The sequence below is a fragment of the Oncorhynchus nerka genome, linkage group LG23 (assembly GCF_034236695.1).
Source record: "Oncorhynchus nerka isolate Pitt River linkage group LG23, Oner_Uvic_2.0, whole genome shotgun sequence".
Lineage (NCBI taxonomy): Eukaryota > Metazoa > Chordata > Actinopteri > Salmoniformes > Salmonidae > Oncorhynchus > Oncorhynchus nerka.
Window position 1 is genome coordinate 23,550,906 of NC_088418.1, and position 19,638 is coordinate 23,570,543.

At 42.8% G+C, this 19,638-nt stretch overlaps 1 protein-coding gene across 8 annotated transcripts in view; it reads right to left on the reverse strand.

The window, feature by feature from the left end:
* Positions 1 to 9,243: 9,243 nt before the first annotated feature.
* raraa (retinoic acid receptor, alpha a) overlaps positions 9,244 to 19,638 on the reverse strand; it is a 227,348-nt gene continuing 216,953 nt past the window's right edge. For all 8 annotated transcript variants that reach the window (XM_029629349.2, XM_029629347.2, XM_029629348.2 and 5 more), the window contains 5 exons: positions 17,686 to 17,846; positions 15,706 to 15,882; positions 13,924 to 14,128; positions 12,949 to 13,107; positions 9,244 to 11,587 (listed from right to left, as the gene is read on the reverse strand). In XM_029629349.2, coding sequence (XP_029485209.1) covers positions 11,385 to 11,587; positions 12,949 to 13,107; positions 13,924 to 14,128; positions 15,706 to 15,882; positions 17,686 to 17,846 — 905 coding nt within the window. In that variant the 3' untranslated portion in view covers positions 9,244 to 11,384. The remainder of the gene's footprint in view (positions 11,588 to 12,948; positions 13,108 to 13,923; positions 14,129 to 15,705; positions 15,883 to 17,685; positions 17,847 to 19,638) is intronic.

Consider the following 19,638-nt stretch of genomic DNA (forward strand, 5'->3'; position numbering starts at 1 on the left):
GGGGGAAAGTGGACTTTTGTCTTTTGGCTGATCCATTTGTGGTTTCAGGGTAGGTGAAAACAGAATTGAGTGCTGTGGAATTGGTGAGGGTAACCGGCAGGCACTCTGCGTTAAACGAATGGGGACAAGATATGTGAATAAGAAAAGGAAAGGGTGCCATTAAAAGGAGTGATAATTGGGGTAGTGGTAGTTTTTTTTACCACTACCCCAGTGGGCCTACTCTTTTCTCTGTATACATCAATGATGTCGCTCTTGCTGCTGGTGATTCTCTGATCCACCTCTAAGCAGACGACACCATTCTGTATACTTCTGGCCCTTCTTCGGACACTGTGTTAACAAACCTCCAGACGAGCTTCAATGCCATACAACACTCCTTCCGTGACCTACAACAGCTCTTAAATGCAAGCAAAACTAAATGCATGTTCTTCAACCAATCGTTGCCCACACCCGCCCGCCCGACTAGCATCCCTACTCTGGATGGTTCTGACTTATTAATATGTGGACAACTACAAAAACCTAGGGGTCTGGTTAGACTGTAAACTCTCCTTCCAGACTCACATTAAGCATCTCCAAAATTAAATCTAGAATCGGCTTCATATTTCACAAAGCCTCCTTCACTCATGCTGCCAAACATTCCCTCGAAAAACTGATTATCCTGGCGATCCTTGACTTCGGCAATGCCATTTACAAAATAGCCTTCAACACTCTACTCAGAAAATTGGATGTTGTCTATCACAGTGCCATCCGTTTTTTCACCAAAGCCCCATATACTACCCACCACTGCGACCTGTATGCTCTCGTTGGCGGGCCCTCGCTTCATATTCGTCGCCAAACCCACTGGCTCCAGGTCATCTATAAGTCTTTGCTAGGTAAAGCCCCGCCTTATCTCAGTTCACTGGTCACCATAGCACCACCCACCCGTAGCACGCGCTCCAACAGGTATATTTCACTGGTCACCCCCAAAGCCAACTCCTCCTTTGGCCACCTTTCCTTACAGTTCTCTGCTGCCAATGACTGGAACGAATTGCAAATATCACTGAAGCTGGAGACTTATATCTCCCTCATTAACTTTAAGCATCAGCTGTCAGAGCAGCTTACCGATCATTGCACCTGTACATAGCCCATCTGTAAATAGCCCACCCAACTACCTCATCCCCATATTGTTTAACATTTTTTTGCTCCTTTGCACCCCAGTATCTCTACTTGCACATTCATCTTCTGTACATCTATCACTCCAGTGTTTAATTGCTAAATTGTAATTATTTCACCACTATGGCCTATTTATTGCCTTACCTCCCTAATCTTACTACATTTGCACACACTGTATATAGACTTTTCTATTGTGTTATTGACTGTATGTGTAACGGCTTTCTTCCTGGGAAAGAGAAGAGGACCAAAATGCAGCGTGGTTGAAGTTCATGGTTCTTTAATAAGAGACACTTAACATGAACAAACTACAAAACAATAAACATGGCAAAACCAAAACAGCCCTATCTGATGCAGAAAACACAAAGACAGGAAACAACCACCCACACATCCCAACACAAAACAGGCTACCTAAATATGTTTCCCAATCAGAGACAATGACTAACACCTGCCTCTGATTGAGAACCATATCAGGCCAAACATAGAAATAGACAAACTAGACACACAACATAGAATGCCCACCCAGCTCACGTCTTGAACAATACTAAAACAAGGAAAACACAAAAGAACTATGGTCAGAACGTGACAGTATGCTTGTTTATCCCATGTGTAACTCTGTGTTGTTTGTGTCACACTGCTTTGCTCTATCTTGGCCAGGCCGCAGTTCTAAATGAGAACTTGTTCTCAACTGGCCTACCTGGTTAAATAAAGGTGAAATTAAAAAATAACTTTTAAAAAATGTAAAAATGTAAGATTCCCGGTGTTTGTGATGCTCGTCGTTTGGTGCGACAAAGACAGGGTGGCATGAGTGGCGAAACAGAAGAGTCGTTGTCTGTTCTTTTGAGTTTTGATGTTGAGTCTTTGCCCAACTAAGTCATGTTAGCATATACAGTACTAGTCAAAAGTTTGTACACACCTACTCATTCAAGGGTTTTTCTTATTTTTTTCTTATTTTCTACATTGTAGAAAAGTAGTGAAGACATCAAAACTATGAAATAACAGATATGGAATCATGTAGTAACCAAAAAGTGTTAAACAAATCAAAATATATTTTATATTTGAGATTCTTCAAAATAGCTGCCCTTTGCCTTGATGACAGCTTTGCACACTCTTGGCATTCTCTCAAACAGCTTCATGAGGTAGTCACCTGGAATGCATTTCAATTAACAGGTGTGCCTTGTTAAAAGTTCATTTGTGGAAATTCTTTCCTTCTCAACGCGTTTGAACCAGTCAGTTGTGTTGTGACAAGGTAGGGGTGGTATACAGAAGATGGCTTTATTTGGTAAAAGACCAAGTCCGTATTATGTCGAGAAAAGCTCAAATAAGCAGTCCAGAAAATGTCAAGAACTTTGAAAGTTTCTTCAAGTGCAGTCGCAAAAACCATCAAGCGCTATGATGAAACTGGCTCTCATGAGGACTGCCACAGGAAAGGAAGACCCAGAGTTATTTAGAGTTACCAGCCTCAGAAATGGGCAATTAAATGCACCTCAGATTGCAGCCCGAATAAATGCTTCACAGAGTTCAAGTAACAGACACATCTCAACATCAACTGTTCAGAGGAGACTGTGTGAATTAGGCCTTCATTGTCAAATTGCTGCAAATAAACCGCTACTAAAGGACAGCAATAATAAGAAGAGACTTGCTTGGGCCAAGAAACAAGAGCAATGGACATTAGACCGGTGGAAATCAAATCAAATCAAATTTTATTGGTCATATACACGTGTTTAGCAGATGTTATTGCGGGTGTAGCGAAATACTTGTGTTTCTAGCTCCAACAGTGCAGTAATATCTAACAAGTAATATCTAACAATTTCACAACACTACACACAATATACACAAATCCAAAGTTAAGGAATGGAATTAAGAATATATACATACAGTGCCTTGCGAAAGTATTCGGCCCCCTTGAACTTTGCGACCTTTTGCCACATTTCAGGCTTCAAACATAAAAATATAAAACTGTATTTTTTTGTGAAGAATCAACAACAAGTGGGACACAATCATGAAGTGGAACGACATTTATGGGATATTTCAAACTTTTTTAACAAATCAAAAACTGAAAAATTGGGCGTGCAAAATTATTCAGCCCCCTTAAGTTAATACTTTGTAGCGCCACCTTTTGCTGCGATTACAGCTGTAAGTCGCTTGGGGTGTCTCTATCAGTTTTGCACATCGAGAGACTGAAATTTTTTCCCATTCCTCCTTGCAAAACAGCTTGAGCTCAGTGAGGTTGGATGGAGAGCATTTGTGAACAGCAGTTTTCAGTTCTTTCCACAGATTCTCGATTGGATTCAGGTCTGGACTTTGACTTGGCCATTCTAACACCTGGATATGTTTATTTTTTAACCATTCCATTGTAGATTTTGCTTTATGTTTTGGATCATTGTCTTGTTGGAAGACAAATCTCCGTCCCAGTCTCAGGTCTTTTGCAGACTCCATCAGGTTTTCTTCCAGAATGGTCCTGTATTTGGCTCCATCCATCTTCCCATCAATTTTTCCCTGTCCCTGCTGAAGAAAAGCAGGCCCAAACCATGATGCTGCCACCACCATGTTTGACAGTGGGGATGGTGTGTTCAGGGTGATGAGCTGTGTTGCTTTTACGCCAAACATAACGTTTTGCATTGTTGCCAAAAAGTTCAATTTTGGTTTCATCTGACCAGAGCACCTTCTTCCACATGTTTGGTGTGTCTCCCAGGTGGCTTGTGGCAAACTTTAAACAACACTTTTTATGGATATCTTTAAGAAATGGCTTTCTTCTTGCCACTCTTCCATAAAGGCCAGATTTGTTCAATATACGACTGATTGTTGTCCTATGGACAGAGTGTCCCACCTCAGCTGTAGATCTCTGCAGTTCATCCAGAGTGATCATGGGCCTCTTGGCTGCATTTCTGATCAGTCTTCTCCTTGTATGAGCTGAAAGTTTAGAGGGATGGCCAGGTCTTGGTAGATTTGCAGTGGTCTGATACTCCTTCCATTTCAATATTATCGCTTGCACAGTGCTCCTTGGGATGTTTAAAGCTTGGGAAATCTTTTTGTATCCAAATCCGGCTTTAAACTTCTTCACAACAGTATCTCGGACCTGCCTGGTGTGTTCCTTGTTCTTCATGATGCTCTCTGCGCTTTTAACGGACCTCTGAGACTATCACAGTGCAGGTGCATTTATACGGAGACTTGATTACACACAGGTGGATTGTATTTATCATCATTAGTCATTTAGGTCAACATTGGATCATTCAGAGATCCTCACTGAACTTCTGGAGAGAGTTTGCTGCACTGAAAGTAAAGGGGCTGAATAATTTTGCACGCCCAATTTTTCAGTTTTTGATTTGTTAAAAAAGTTTGAAATATCCAATAAATGTCATTCCACTTCATGATTGTGTCCCACTTGTTGTTGATTCTTCACAAAAAAATACAATTTTATATCTTTATGTTTGAAGCCTGAAATGTGGCAAAAGGTCGCAAAGTTCAAGGGGGCCGAATACTTTCGCAAGGCACTGTATTTGGACGAGCAATGTCGGCGCGGCATAGACTAAAGATACAGTAGAATAAAATACAGTATATACATATGAGATGAGAAATGCAAAATATGTAAACATTATTAAAGTGACCAGTGTTCCACTATTAAAGTGGCCAGTGATTTCAAGTCTATGTATATAGGGCAACAGCCTCTAAGGTGCTACTGATGGCTATTTAACAGTCTGATGACTTTGAAGATAGAAGCTGTTTTTCAGACTCTCGGTCCCTGCTTTGATGCACCTGTACTGATCTCGCCTTCTGGATGATAGCAGGATGAACAGGCAGTGGCTTGGGTGGTTGTTGTCCTTGATGATCTTTTTGGCCTTCCTGTGACATCGGGTGCTGTAGGTGTCCCGCACCACCCTTTGGAGAGCCCTGCGGTTGCGGGGGGTGCAGTTGCCGTACCAGGCGGTGATACAGCCCGACAGGATGCTCCCAAGTGTGCACCTATAAAAGTTTGTGAGGGTTTTTTGGGGCCAAGCCAAATTTCTTCAGACTTCTGAGATTGAAGAGGCGCAACACCACATTGCCCGTCAGGAAGTCCAGGACCGAGTTGAATAGGACGGGGTTCCGACCCAGGGCCCCGAGCTTACTCATGAGCTTGGAGGGTACTATGGTGTTGAATCAGAAATGTCCAGTGCGAGAGAGGCAGGTTGAGGATTCCAATGTTAGAGTAGTGCAGAAGTTTTCATATGCTGAGGCAGTGAAGAAAGTAGAGGAAGATGAGTCAAGGGGGAGGGATCATGAGAGGAGTGTTATGAGTAGTAGATCTTTACCAGTACAGAGGGATAAGCCAACAAGTGATATACAGTGCCTTCAGAAAGTATTCAGACCCATTGACTTTGTCCACATTTTGTTAAGCTGCAGCCTTATTCTAAAATGGATTAAATAAAAATCTACGCACAATACCCCATAATGACGAAGCAAAAACAGTTTTTAGAAATTAAAATTTAAAACATTTAAAAACTCTAATACCTTATTTACATAAGTATTCAGACCCTTTGCTATGAGACTCGAAATTGAGCTCAGGTGCATCCTGTTTCCATTGATCATCCTTGAGATGTTTTTACAACTTGATTGGTGTCCACCTGTTGTAAATTCAATTGATTGGACATGAGTTGGAAAGGCACACATCAAGTCAAAGTTTGTCACGTGCGCTGAATACAACAGGTGTAAACCTTACAGTGAAATGCTTACTTACAAGCCCTTAACCAACAGCGCAGTTTAAGTAAAAAAATTGGTATTAGGTAAACAATAGATAAGTAAAGAAAAAAAAGAAATGAGGCTATATACAGGTGTCAGAGCAAAGACCAAGCCATGAGGGTGAAGGAATTGGGCAGCAGGTAGTGGTTAGAGCGTTGGACTTGTAACTGAAAGGTTGCAAGATCGAATCCCTGAGCTGACATGGTAAACATCTGTCATTCTGCCCCTGAACAAGGCAGTTAACCCACTGTTCCTAGGCCGTCATTGAAAATAAGAATTTGTTCTTAATCGACTTGCCTAGTTAAATAAAGGTAAAACATTTAAAATTTAAAATTGTTCGAAGTGCTCTGAGACCCGGATTGTGTTGAGGCACAGATCTGGGGAAGGGTACCTTCTGCTGCACTGAAGGTCTCCAAGAACACAGTGGCCTCCATCGTTCTCTGACCAAGAACTTGATGGTCACTCTGACAGAGCTCTAGAGTTCCTCTGTGTAGATGGGAGAAACCTCCAGAAGGACAACCATCTCTGCAGCACTCCACCAATCAGACCTTTATGGTAGTGGCCAGACGGAAGCCATTCCTCAGTAAAAGGCACATGACAGACCCCTGGAAAAAGTCAAGAGGTCTGAATACTTTCCGAAGGCACTGTATGTTTCAGTAAGATTCTATTTTTAGCATTAATAAGTATGTCGCAGAAAATTGAGGTTGTGGTGGCAGCTGCAGAGAGGTATTTGGGTGTGCAAGACTCGATGTCAGAAGATTTCCAGGGTGTGTTAAGTGGTGTCCCATCATTTCAGGCTGGTGGCCTGACGTAGGACTAAATAGATGTAAATAATTTAAATAGGAGTAGGGTGGTTCTATTAAAAAAAAATATGAATATAATTTAGTGAGTGTAGTGTTAGATGGTAGGGTATTTTCTTTTTAGCACAGTATAAGGGAGTTATACTTCAGTCTAGTAGGTGGCGGTAATGCAACATTTATTGGATGCTAACCGCCGTTAAACCTCAGTGAAGAAGTGTAGGCTTACCTTGGCGTGATGTTCTGGTAACTGTGTAAATCTCTCTAGGATAAGGTGACTTTTATCAATATATTTGTCTGTATTTACGCCCCAAATATGAAATGCTAATTAACTGCTAATGTGGCTATCATAAGGAACTACAAATGCCATGATTATCTGGACGAGACTGCCGAATCGAGGCAAAGGTAAGAATCTCTGGATTAACTATCTAATGTTTGTTCAATGTAGTAATTAATAAATTGGCTACATTTCTTTAAATGGACAATTCTGTGAAATGTCTTGTGCAAGTTTTAAATGGACACAATACCTGTTAGCAAAGGTGTCAGCTAGAAATGACGTGATTGAGCTTGCAGGGAATTGTAGTTTTGCATGGTGTCTACTTTGATGCTAATTAGCATTTTTGAAACTGAGAGTAAGTAGAGCTGAATATATTGATAAGTCACCTTGTCCGAAAGAGATTTACAAAACCTCAAACCATGGTAAGCCTACACGAAACACAGCCCTTATTTTAAGTGTTTCTAAAATCCGGTATGGGGAAAAATGAATAGTGGAAAAACAATTGGAACCATTTCCCTGTTTGACCGCTAGGTTTTATGTGTATTATGACACCTCCACGGTGGGGCTCTATGCCGCAGATGTCTCAAGTTTTGATGGAGCGTGCAATTGACATGCTGACTGCAGCAATGTCCACTAGAGCTGTTGCCAGATAATTGAATGTTAATTTCTCTACCATAAGCCGCCTCCAACGTTGTTATAGAGAATTTGGCAGTACATCCAACCAGCCTCGCAACCGCAGACCACGTGTATGGCCTTGTGTGGGCGAGGGGTTAGCTGATGTCAATGTTGTGCCCCATGGTGGCGGTGGGTTTATGGTATGGGCAGGCATAAGCTACGGACAATGAACACAATTGCATTTTATCAATGGCAATTTGAATGCACTGAGATACCGTGACTAGATCTTGAGGCCCATTGTCGTGCCATTCATCCGCCGCCATCACCTCATGTTTCAGCATGATAATGCATGGCCCCATGTCGCAAGGATCTGTACAAAATTCCTGGAAGCAGAAAATGTCCCAGTTCTTCCATGACTTGTATACTCACCCGACATGTCACCATTGAGCATGTTAGGGTCGCTCTGGATCAACGTGTACAACAGCGTGTCCCAGTTTCTGCCAATATCCAGCAACTTCGCACAGCCATTGAAGAGGAGTGGGACAACATTCCACAGGCCACAATCAACAGCCTGAGCAACTCTATGCGAAGGAGATGTGTCGCTCTACATGAGGAAAATGTAAATAAGCATTTGTTCGTAACGGACTTGCCTAGTTAAATAAAGATTAAATAAATGTGAAATCCATAGATTAGGGAATAATCCATGTATTTAAATGGATTGATTGCCTTATATGAACTGTAACTCATTAAAATCTTTGAAATTGTTTCATATTTATTTTTGTTCAGTATAAATACACAGCTGGAACGCTGATTTAAGGTGTTTACAAGTCTTAATACTTCTAAAGATTGCTCAGAAATCCAGGTGTTTTAATCAGAGTATACTTACTTCGATTTTGACCGTACACAGATCGATAAACAGAGTAAGGTATTTAATCTGCCTACTGCCATAGTCAGTTTAATATAAAATTATTACTGTGCATTTAAACGTACTCAAAAGGCTGGTAATCCAAAATAAATTAGACACCTGTACACTGTTCCTAAAAAATGAGGAACACTATATCTTCTACCAATCAAATGATGAAGCCATTTGAGTAACTGCAGCAAACATCTTTCTCGCTAATTTGAAAAGCTGTTCTTATCTCATGCAGTTACAAGAACTAGTACAATCCCTCCCAAGCACAAGCAGAGACGCAGTATGCTCTGTGTTCGTAGTTTACCGTCTGTGATGAGTGATATTAAACGTTCTATGCCAGATGACAAATAACCCCTCTCGATGGCCTGCTTGCTACCAGCAGAACACCGTAGCCTTTGTTGGTATTTGAGGGCCTAACGTTTGTATGGTTGTCCTCGTACTGTACTGTAGTCTCCAACAGCACATATACCATACCACGGAACCCATTCATTGCTGCGTACGTACATTATGCAAGACATTATGACTGTCTGTAAATGGTAGCCGTTGCTGCCATCAATGTATTTCTTCCATCAGAAGAGGCCTACTCATCTATCAGTGGGGTGTATATGACAGACATTTGTTTACACGCCAAGTAATGCTTCTCAAAGGACAAGGCTCAGGTGCAGAAGACTACTCAAGTATAAGACTATAAAAAAATATATATATATATTACACATCTTGATGTATTATCGTAAATGTGTAATCAAACACTGCTTCAGGCACACACAAACAAACACTATTATGAAATGTTTTTATTTTAAGTTGCCTGATGAATTTTGAAAAAAATTGCAACATATTCCATACTTCTCAAATCGAGGGGTTTGTGTTGCTAATCCAGATTCGCTGGGGAGAGGCTTGTGCGCTGTTGTGGACAGGTGAAAAATTGAGGGTAAAAAAAAAAGCAGCTTTGACCGTACAAATAAAGAAATGAAAAAAAAAAAAGGAACACATTTATGATTCCAACAGAATCCATATTGACATCCTCTTCATAGCTCTTGTTGTTCAGACCAGTCTCTCTGCAAAGTACTGGCCTAGCAGAGACGAGTGATTGTAGAGTTGTAGAATTCAGTAGCATGCATATGTGTGTCAGTGTTTGTGATTGGCAGTGGGGTGCAGCACAGCGGAAACTCTTACAAAGAACAAGCAAAGCATACAGAACGATTCCTTCCTGAGACATCGGTATATGTTTGTGTACAGTGATGAATGTTTGAGCGAGCTGCGTGTGAGAATCAAAAACTAGGCTCAGTGGTGATGTTGGGCTTCTATGAAGAATCACAGGTGGTATTGCTCTGAGGCAAAGGTCAAAGGTCCCGTTTCCCAAAACGGGGTCACATTCATTAGTGCACACTGCAAAACATTTTACAAGGGGGGGGGGGGGGGGGGGGGGGGTAGACTCTCCCTGTGTCAATCACTTATTTTTTATTTTTCATGCCTAATGAATACGACCCAGGTTGTTGGTATAGTCGTGAGAGCATAGTCAACAAGGCCAACTTTCTTCACCATCAATAGGGAACACTAGATCACTCAAGTTACCCTCCCCCATATCATTTTTTTGGGGAAAATGTGTGTACTGTACTCCATCCTTCACATTGTAATCCATTTGGGAACCATGCTGTGTCTAGTCTCTGTGCCTAGCTGGATGAACCCAGCGCCTGGCTCTCAACCCTCCAACTCCCCAAATCCAATCACCAAAAAGCCCCAATATGAGTGCTTTGGTTTTCTTTTTCGTATTCATGGAAATCTATGTTGTAATTTAAGGGGTGAGAGTGAACTAAATTGTGGCTGCTGTTTTTAAGAACCATAGTGATTTCTATGGATCTGTCCCTCATTTAAAAAGGGACAAACAGATGCGTTTCCTTCAGGAAAATGTGCTTAAAATAGATTTTTCTTGAAACAGAAACCTATGAACAAAACACGTAAAAGGTATACGTAGTTTTTTTTGTTTTTTTAAGAAATGAATACAGCTTATATACATGAACTCAAAGGCTACTTAAAATACACCTTAACTTCATTCATTTGATTTCTTGAAGGACCTGTGACCATATCATACATCCAAGCTCATACAATCATTTTTTTTCCATTCTCTTTGCAGCAGAAAAGAAAAAGGAGAGAAAAAGCAAACCCAACCTGGAATAGTTCGATATTTATCGCAACTCTTTTCTGTGCACATTTGCGTGTGTATGTCTTTAAATTGAAAAAGTAATTTTAACTTCTTTACTTTTGTTAATTAAAACATCATCAGTATGTGATAAAACAATGGAACAATTCTATTTTGATACCCTCATGGGTATAAAACAATTAAAACACACAAAAAAGTAGTTTTTCTTCTCAATCTGTTATTCCATCAAGAAGAATTCAATCACAACAGTTCCTTACTTTTCTATATATATTTTGTACGAAATCTGTTTTTCAAAGATGGAAAAGGAGAATGACCCAGTCTTTTTATGTGGGTTCTTCTTCGACAAGTCCATGCCTGCAGTCCGCCTTGGAGAAACGAGAAAAGTGTCTGGTGTTAGTCTGTCCGCTTGTCCTGTCCATTTGTCTGTCTGTTCCCCCCTTTCCCGCCAGCCCCTTTGAGTGGACCAGTGTCCACAGCTCTGACTGCTTGATTCCTTCCCTCAGTCTTTCAGGTAGAGAGAGAGAGAGAGAGAGGGGAAGGGTGAGGGACAGAGGAGATATCAGCAGTGTTCCAGAAAACAAAGAAATCCCACCACCGCCCGTCCGCCATTTTCCCGACAGTGTCTTTGAGGGGGTGGAGCAGGAGAGGGTGTATCGCACATAGGGAGGAACACTCAAGAACACGCCAGTCTCTGTGTCCATTGAGGACCCCCCAACCACAGGGAGAAAGAGGGGGATGAGCGAAAAAGAGGGCGGCTTGCTACGGTGACTGCGTGGTGGGGCTGGGGCTGCTTTGGGCGGAACTTGGGGATAGGCTGGGGCTGCAGCTGCCTGGAAGGGCCCCACTGGTCCGGGAGCCTGTGGCCCCACTCTCCAGACCCTCAGAATTCTCTAGCATCTCCTGGATGAGAGGGGGCATGGAGCCCGGGATCTCCATCTTCAGGGTGATGACACGCTCGGCTCCTGAGGAGGGGAGGACCAAGATATGTGTTAGTCTGTCCTCAGTTGCGGACATTCAACCCCTTTATATGAATGAGTCACACTTGACTTGGATCTACATTACAAATGTATACCTTTACAATTTAGTTTAAACCTTTATGGACGTTGCAAAGTAAGTACCTTAAAAAAGGTGCACTATGCAGAAATTGCACCTCCATTTCCTGGTTGCTAAAATTAAAATAGTTAGCCTAATTTCAGTTTGTGACAAAACAAGCAAGTATAGTGTAGAGAATCATTGTACCATCTAAACCGCTGTGAAATGTATTTTCCATAATCAAAAATATTGTATTCTCAGCTGGTTTACAAAACCGAAAGTAAAAGACGCAAAAACAAAACTTAAGAATGGGAAGCATATAAATAGCGCACATAGAACAGATCTATGCTTCTTAGACTTGCTTTCGATAAAAATTACAGATCTAAAAATCCCATTTCTATGTTAATTTGGCCGGGTCGCCCAAAAAGTTGAATATTGCAGCTTTAACTACTATATATAGTAGTCCATTATAATATAACGCTAATTGAAACAGTACTTCCAATTAAGACGTGAGCTGAGTAAGGGGGGTCTCTGAAGAAACACTTCATATACAAAGTGGGACCTTCTGGTAGTCAGAGGCTCCCAGCCAACAGAACTATACAATATGCAGTGATGTGTAAGAAAATTGTCCCCAGTGATAAAACGCAGTGTTGAGTGATAGACTGAGTCTGAAGGTTTTTAAAAAACGGAGGCTGCCGCATACATGTAGATTATATCACCATAATAAAACACTGGGAGAAGCGTTCCTTGAACAATCTTCCTTCTATTTTTCAAAGTAAAGCACGATTTATTTCTATACAAAACCCATCTTAATTCTCATCTTTTTTGTCCGTTTTTCAATGTGTGTTTTAAAAGAGTATCATCACGTGCAAATACGCAGGTCCTCAGGGTCAATATTACAAGACCTAGAGAACATCAATTAGGGTTTTATTGGCATTAGGCACTAGTTTCAAGATCAGTAAGTGATTTTTGAATGGTCAAAAACACGTTGAAGGTCATGAAAGGTCTGCTGTACTGAGGGGGCACAGGAGTAAATAACAGTAATAACTGTACCATCCGCATAGAGAGGAATGTTACAGGTTTCATATAAATAGTGAAGAGAACAGGGCCCCAAAAATCGACCCCTGCTGCACACCTTTCGTAATACTGAGGAAACTACATTTGTGTCCTGTCCGTTATCGATCATCCGTGAACCAATCGCAAGATGCCTGATCTTGGCCTATTTCAGACAACCTTTGAACGAGAAAGAAATGGTCAACGGTGTAGACGGATGTCTCGGACTGCCTATCACCTTTGGCACTGATGCTCCTCAGGTCGGTGATCTTCATCAGCATCTTGGGAAACATGTGTGGTTTGTGAGGCCTCCTCTTCCTCACGTAGATCTTCAGAGCCTCTAGTAGGGGCTCCTGTAGTACGTCCACCTTGTCTGCCTGCTCCAGGTCTTGCCGATCTACACACAGCCACAAACACAATACAGGGGTGTGTTCAGTGAGTTGAAATGTAATAAATAGAGCTCATGCTAAACTGTATGCATTCTCTGCATTCAAATTGCAATCGATAAAATGCAATTGTGCTAGTTGTCCATAGTTTATGCCTGCCTATTTCATGCCATATTATGCCTGGCCACCATGGGGCACTTCTGTTCACAACGTTAACATCAGCAAACTGCTCGCCCACAGAACGCCATACAAGTGGTCTGCGCTTGTGAGGCTGGTTGGACGTACTGCCAAATTCTCTAAAATGACGTTGGAGGTGGCTTATGATAGATAAATTAACATGAAATCATCTGGCAACAGCTATGGTGGACATTCCTGCAGTCAGCATGCCAATTGCACGCTCCCTCAATTTGACAGATCTGTGGCATTGTGTTGTGTGACAAAACTGCCCATTTAAAAGTGGCCTTTTATTGTCCCCAGCACAAGGTGCACCTGTGTAATGATCATGCTGTTTAATCAGCTTCTTAATATGCCACACCTTTCAGGTGGATGAATTATCTTGGCAAAGGAGAAACGCTCACTAGCAGGGAGCTTGTCCAATATGTGAATGCTGGAATACGGTACAGTGACAGTTGCCTATAATGAGAAGCAATGTGACCAGCTCTATTGGTTTTAGACAGCGACACCTTCCCAGCCACATGAAGACGAGGCAGATGAACCCCTACCCTACTCTACCTGGGCACAATGTCATTATCAACTTCAATCACCGAGTGTGTATGGGTGTGTCTGTATATGCAGTAGCATTGGTTAAATCCAAACAGCCGCAGTACCTCCACACAGCAGACAGATGGCGCTGAGCAGCCCCGTCTCGGCGTCGTCCATCTCCAGGGGGAGGAGCTGGTTGGCGAAGGCGAACACCAGGTCGGTGAGCGGTCCGAAGCCGGCATTGTGCATCTGGGTCCGGTTTAGCGTCAGGCCGTCCGAGAACGTCATGGTGTCCTGCTCCGGTGTGTAGCGCGTGCAGATCCGCAGAATCTGAGGGAGCAGAGCGCAGGATTGGTTGAGAATGCCAGAAATAAAATAAATAGGCCAATCATGAAACAGCACGGGGTATGAATCGATAAGTAGCTGTAGCACTTTCAATAATCCTATGAACAGATCTTATATAATAGAGTGGTCACCACTCACTAATCCCAGGCCTGAAATAACTAGATGGTATGCAGGTTTTTACACCACCCCAGCACTCATACATCCGTTTCAACTGATCGAGTTCCTACTTCTAAGGTGATTTGTTGGTGATATGGTGTTTTAGTGCTGGTACAAACGCCTGTACTCCCTCTCAGATGGACCAGGACCAGGGTTGGTTAATCGAGACGGCCTACAGGGAGGAGGTGAGGGCCCTCGGAGTGTGGTGTCAGGAAAATAACCTCACACTCAACGTCAACAAAACTAAGGAGATGATTGTGGACTTCAGGAAACAGCAGAGGGAACACCCCCCTATCCACATCGATGGAACAGTAGTGGAGAGGGTAGCAAGTTTTAAGTTCCTCGGCATACACATCACAGACAAACTGAATTGGTCCACTCACACTGACAGCGTCGTGAAGAAGGCGCAGCAGCGCCTCTTCAACCTCAGGAGGCTGAAGAAATTCGGCTTGTCACCAAAAGCACTCACAAACTTCTACAGATGCACAATCGAGAGCATCCTGGCGGGCTGTATCACCGCCTGGTACGGCAACTGCTCCGCCCTCAACCGTAAGGCTCTCCAGAGGGTAGTGAGGTCTGCACAACGCATCACCGGGGGCAAACTACCTGCCCTCCAGGACACCTACACCACCCGATGTTACAGGAAGGCCATAAAGATCATCAAGGACATCAACCACCCGAACCACTGCCTGTTCACCCCGCTATCATCCAGAAGGCGAGGTCAGTACAGGTGCATCAAAGCTGGGACCGAGAGACTGAAAAACAGCTTCTATCTCAAGGCCATCAGACTGTTAAACAGCCACCACTAACATTGAGTGGCTGCTGCCAACACACTGTCATTGACACTGACCCAACTCCAGCCACTTTAATAATGGGAATTGATGGGAAATGATGTAAATATATCACTAGCCACTTTAAACAATGCTACCTTATATAATGTTACTTACCCTACATTATTCATCTCATATGCATATGTATATACTGTACTCTAGATCATCAACTGCATTCTTATGTCACTAGCCACTTTAACTATGCCACTTTGTTTACTTTGTCTACATACTCATCTCATATGTATATACTGTACTCGATACCATCTACTGTATGCTGCTCTGTACCATCACTCATTCATATATCCTTATGTACATATTCCTTATTCCTTACACTGTGTATAAGACAGTAGTTTTGGAATTGTTAGTTAGATTACTTGTTGGTTATCACTGCATTGTCGGAACTAGAAGCACAAGCATTTCGCTACACTCGCATTAACATCTGCTAACCATGTGTATGTGACAAATAAAATTTGATTTGATTTGACCAACTCTGATCGTGAAGAGCGATCCGAGAGGGTGTGTTAGCATTTGTTCCAGACAACCATTAGTAGACCTAACCAAAAGCGATCCCCTTACCAGTATGTCCAGACAGGCGGCCTTGAGCAGGGTGATCTGGTCAGCGATGGTGAGCGTGGTGAAGCCGGGCAGCTGCTTGGCAAACTCCACCGTCTTGATGATACACTTGGTGGACAGCTCACTGAATTTGTCCCACAGGTTCACGTCCAAAGCCACACGCCTCTCCGAGCTGTTACTCTGTGAATGAGATTGAGAAACTAGTAAGAGTTTGATGGCTAACCTGTTTTTATTGGATGAAGATGGTTTTACATTGAAGCAGCAGCGCAACTTTCACTGGGGACAGGGGGAACGGGGGGGGGTACTGAGCTAGTAGTGTCTCGACTGAGGTGAATGAATTAGAGAGCTAGTAGCCACCAAAGCCAATTTAGCTCTAGTCTAGCCTGTATCTATCAGTATCAGATTGCGATATGAGGTGGCTATTATTACCATTTAACAGCTGTTTGTATGGAAATGTTTTGTAGCCTTTTTGTCCCGTTTCAACAGAAGTAAATTAACTTCGATTGCATTTCGCCAGTTGATATACAGAGAAAGAGAGCTGGCCAAAAATGGCGGTTTTGTGCAATGTGAGTTTTTATTAGAGTCAGTATAGCGATGTAATCTTATTGATTTGTCAGTTTCCCTAGATAATTCTAGTAATAAACAGCTCTACAGGCTTCACTGTCATAGTGTTGTGTACTGACGGTGCACCATGATCATCATGTCTTAGCAGGATCCGATGGTGACAGGTGTCCCAGCAGGGTCAGACAGCCAGGGAAGACCAGTCTACGGAGTTCTGGTGATTTTTGCAGTATATTAACAATATTATTGAATGATACAAAGTTCCATCTTGAGTTGATGGGTAGACCTACAGTACCTACAGGACAGCAGATTAATGCTACAGTCTGGGATCTGGGAATAACGGTCATTTCAATTATTGAACCATTGATTCTATTCTTAGATAATGTAGAAATGTACACCAAGGTAATTCTTTCTCATGCCTCAGTTTAGGAGGATCAGATGGTGACAGGGGTCTCAGCAGAGAGAGGCAGCCAGGGAAGACCAGTTTGTGATGGAGCTCAGGTGAATTTTTGCGGATACACTTTATTCTCTCTGTGCAGCAAACACTGAACAAGCCAGATGCCTCAAAAAATTTAAACTATAATATTGAACAAAAATGTAAACGCAACATGTAAAGTGTTTCATGAGCTGAAATAAAATATGTATAATGTATGTGTAGCTTTGCGCTTATTTTTTGTATTATTTTGAAACTTTATTCCCAAACTTAAAGACTGTGAAAAAAATGTGTTGGAAGAGAGTTTAGTTATTGACTAGGCTGGTGGGGGTCTGGTGTGTAGAAGGATCGGGCTGGCTGGGTGGGCTGGCTGAAATTTGATAGAGGATTTCTTAATAAACACAATCAAAAGTCCTTGTACTTCATTTTAAAAGAGTTGTTCATTTGTTAGGTTATCGGTTAAAGGTGCAACAATATTGATTATTGAATTAGCTTTGATCTTGATCAGTCTTATCACTTAAACATATTTAACAATGATCTCTTAACTAGCTTGATGACTGGGACACTTTAGCTTTTTTTGTTTGTTCTAAATTAAGAGGGCTTGAAGGGCCATGGGTCATATTGAATTTCCTGCATTTCTGCACAATCATCTTAGATGCCCCAATTCTTTTTTTTTTTGGGGGGGGGGGGGATGGAATCCTCAGCCAGATTATGTCCCCCACTTCTAAAAACAAAGTTGCGCCCCTGCATTCAAGACTCCACACAGACAACATGAATGACACAATAAATCAAATGAATGAACTCTGTGATTATGAGAATCACAGGTAGCAGCACCAACAAGGTTCTGAAGCTACACTTAAACAACACTTTGAAGAATCATTCAGTTAAAATACCAACCACAACAGATGAGCGAATGCACTGTCCTGGTAATCTGTGAGATTTTACATACAGAAACACACACACCTCTGACTAAGTATTGTGGTGCTCACCGTAGTGTATTTGCCGAGCTGGCAGAGGGAAGGGAAGGTCTCCTTATGCGCCTTGCTGACCCTGTTGATCATCTGCTCCGTCTCAGTGCTCAGCACGTAGCTCTCAGTACACTCCGGCTTCTTCTCATCCTTCTTCTTCTTGTTCCGGTCGTTCCTCACCGCTGACGGGAGACAGAAGGAAGAGAGGCAGGGTTTAGGAACAGGGAGGCCATTTAGCAGTGGAATGTCTAAAAGGTGTGTTAAAAACAAGGGGGGCTTCGGAGGTAAATTTGGTATGTCTCGGTTTCAGTTGGTTGGTTTACAAACAGTCTAGGAAGGATACTGCTTTTCCTGCCTAAACTAGAATGTAATTGTGATATCAAAGACAGAAATAAAACCAAAATGAAATGGCAAGACCATCGGTGAAATTAAACTGCGGGTAAAGCACCCAGGATTTCACTTGTGTTGGGGGGGACAAATTGTGGAACAGTATTTAAATTGTGGCGGTATCTAGACTGAAACGAAGAGGGGATTGAGATATAAAATAGAGGTAGCAAAAGGACAAGCGTAGGAGGTGGTGTATGTAGGCTAGCTAACAGGACAGATACCCGATAGAAGAGGATGATTAAGTGGCAGTAGGAAAACATCAAGCTCCGAGGGCCTCTGTAGCTAAGAAGCCAGCAGAACACATTCCAGCTCTGATCCCATCCGGGAAGATAAACGACCATGAGAGGTCGGCCCAGGGGGGACAGAGATATTACTGAGGAAATAATCCAAAAGGAAAGCCTGAGAAATGCCATTCCCCGCGGCGCTCCGACCGCTGCTGTGAATGTAGCTACACTCACTCCCGAAATGACAAATACACCAGCCGCTGCTGTGTTTAGCATTGGAAATCCATTAGGGTATATTCAGCTCTCTCCCTCCTCCCCCTCCCTCCCCTCACCCACCCTGGGGTGTATAGGTCTGAGGAGGGGAGGCGGGTTAGGTGATAAATAGCGTTGGCGGATAAGGTCGTTCATAATGCTGACACATTGCTACTGCTTTCATTAGAGGCCCTGGCTAATCTAATAACATAATATGACAAATATCCAGGCGGTAATGGTTTTAAGGGCTCGGCTGAGCCCCCGCTCCCACTAGCTGCACAACCCCCTCTAGCTTTCGCTCTCATGCACTCTTTCTATCTCCATCACTGTTGCGCATTCCTCTCTTCTCCCTCTCTTTAATCCTCAATCGCCAGCTTATTTCCCTCTTTGTCGCTCCAAGCTTCACTTGTTCTCTGATAGGTCTTCCCTGGGTTTGTTGTTTTCCTCTTCTCCCCCTTTCCCCAGACCACAGCTCGTCCCAGACCTCGACCCAGAGGTTAACCTTAGGCACAGACCCTGGATCAGTTCCCCTGTCCAAATCCTAACCATTATAGGGGTACACAAAACTCACCACAGATTACTGTCTGTCTAGGGACAACATCTGACCCAGGGCCAGAAAGGGATGCACCGTACAGGGACAACGTTCATTAAATCAGTCCACAGACACGGGGGGGGTCCAGGTCTGATACTCACACACTATACAACAGCAGATCCTGCATTTGCTAGGTAAGTGCACCCTCAAATCACTAAGACTTCAGATGAAAATGAGACTTTTGGCAAAATTTGGCACAATTACAGAGATATTGATTAATGTGCGTCACTAACAAGTAAGTAAAGTAAAGCACTTTCTTACATCTATACAACTACGCATTGCCAACAGCTATTTCTTCTTGCCACAAAGTCCATCCACCTTTAAAGGAGCTGACAGGTGAGGAGAGCTGAGAATGATGTGAGTGTGTGTGCGTATGTGTGTCTCGGGCCCTCCCCCGTACCTGTCAAAGCGACTCAGCGCGCGCCCCCCAACCGCCATTACGGCGCCCGTTGGAGACGTTAAATGAATTCCCTAAATAAAAGTGGAGAATCCTTAACGCAGAGACATTACCCGTGCTGA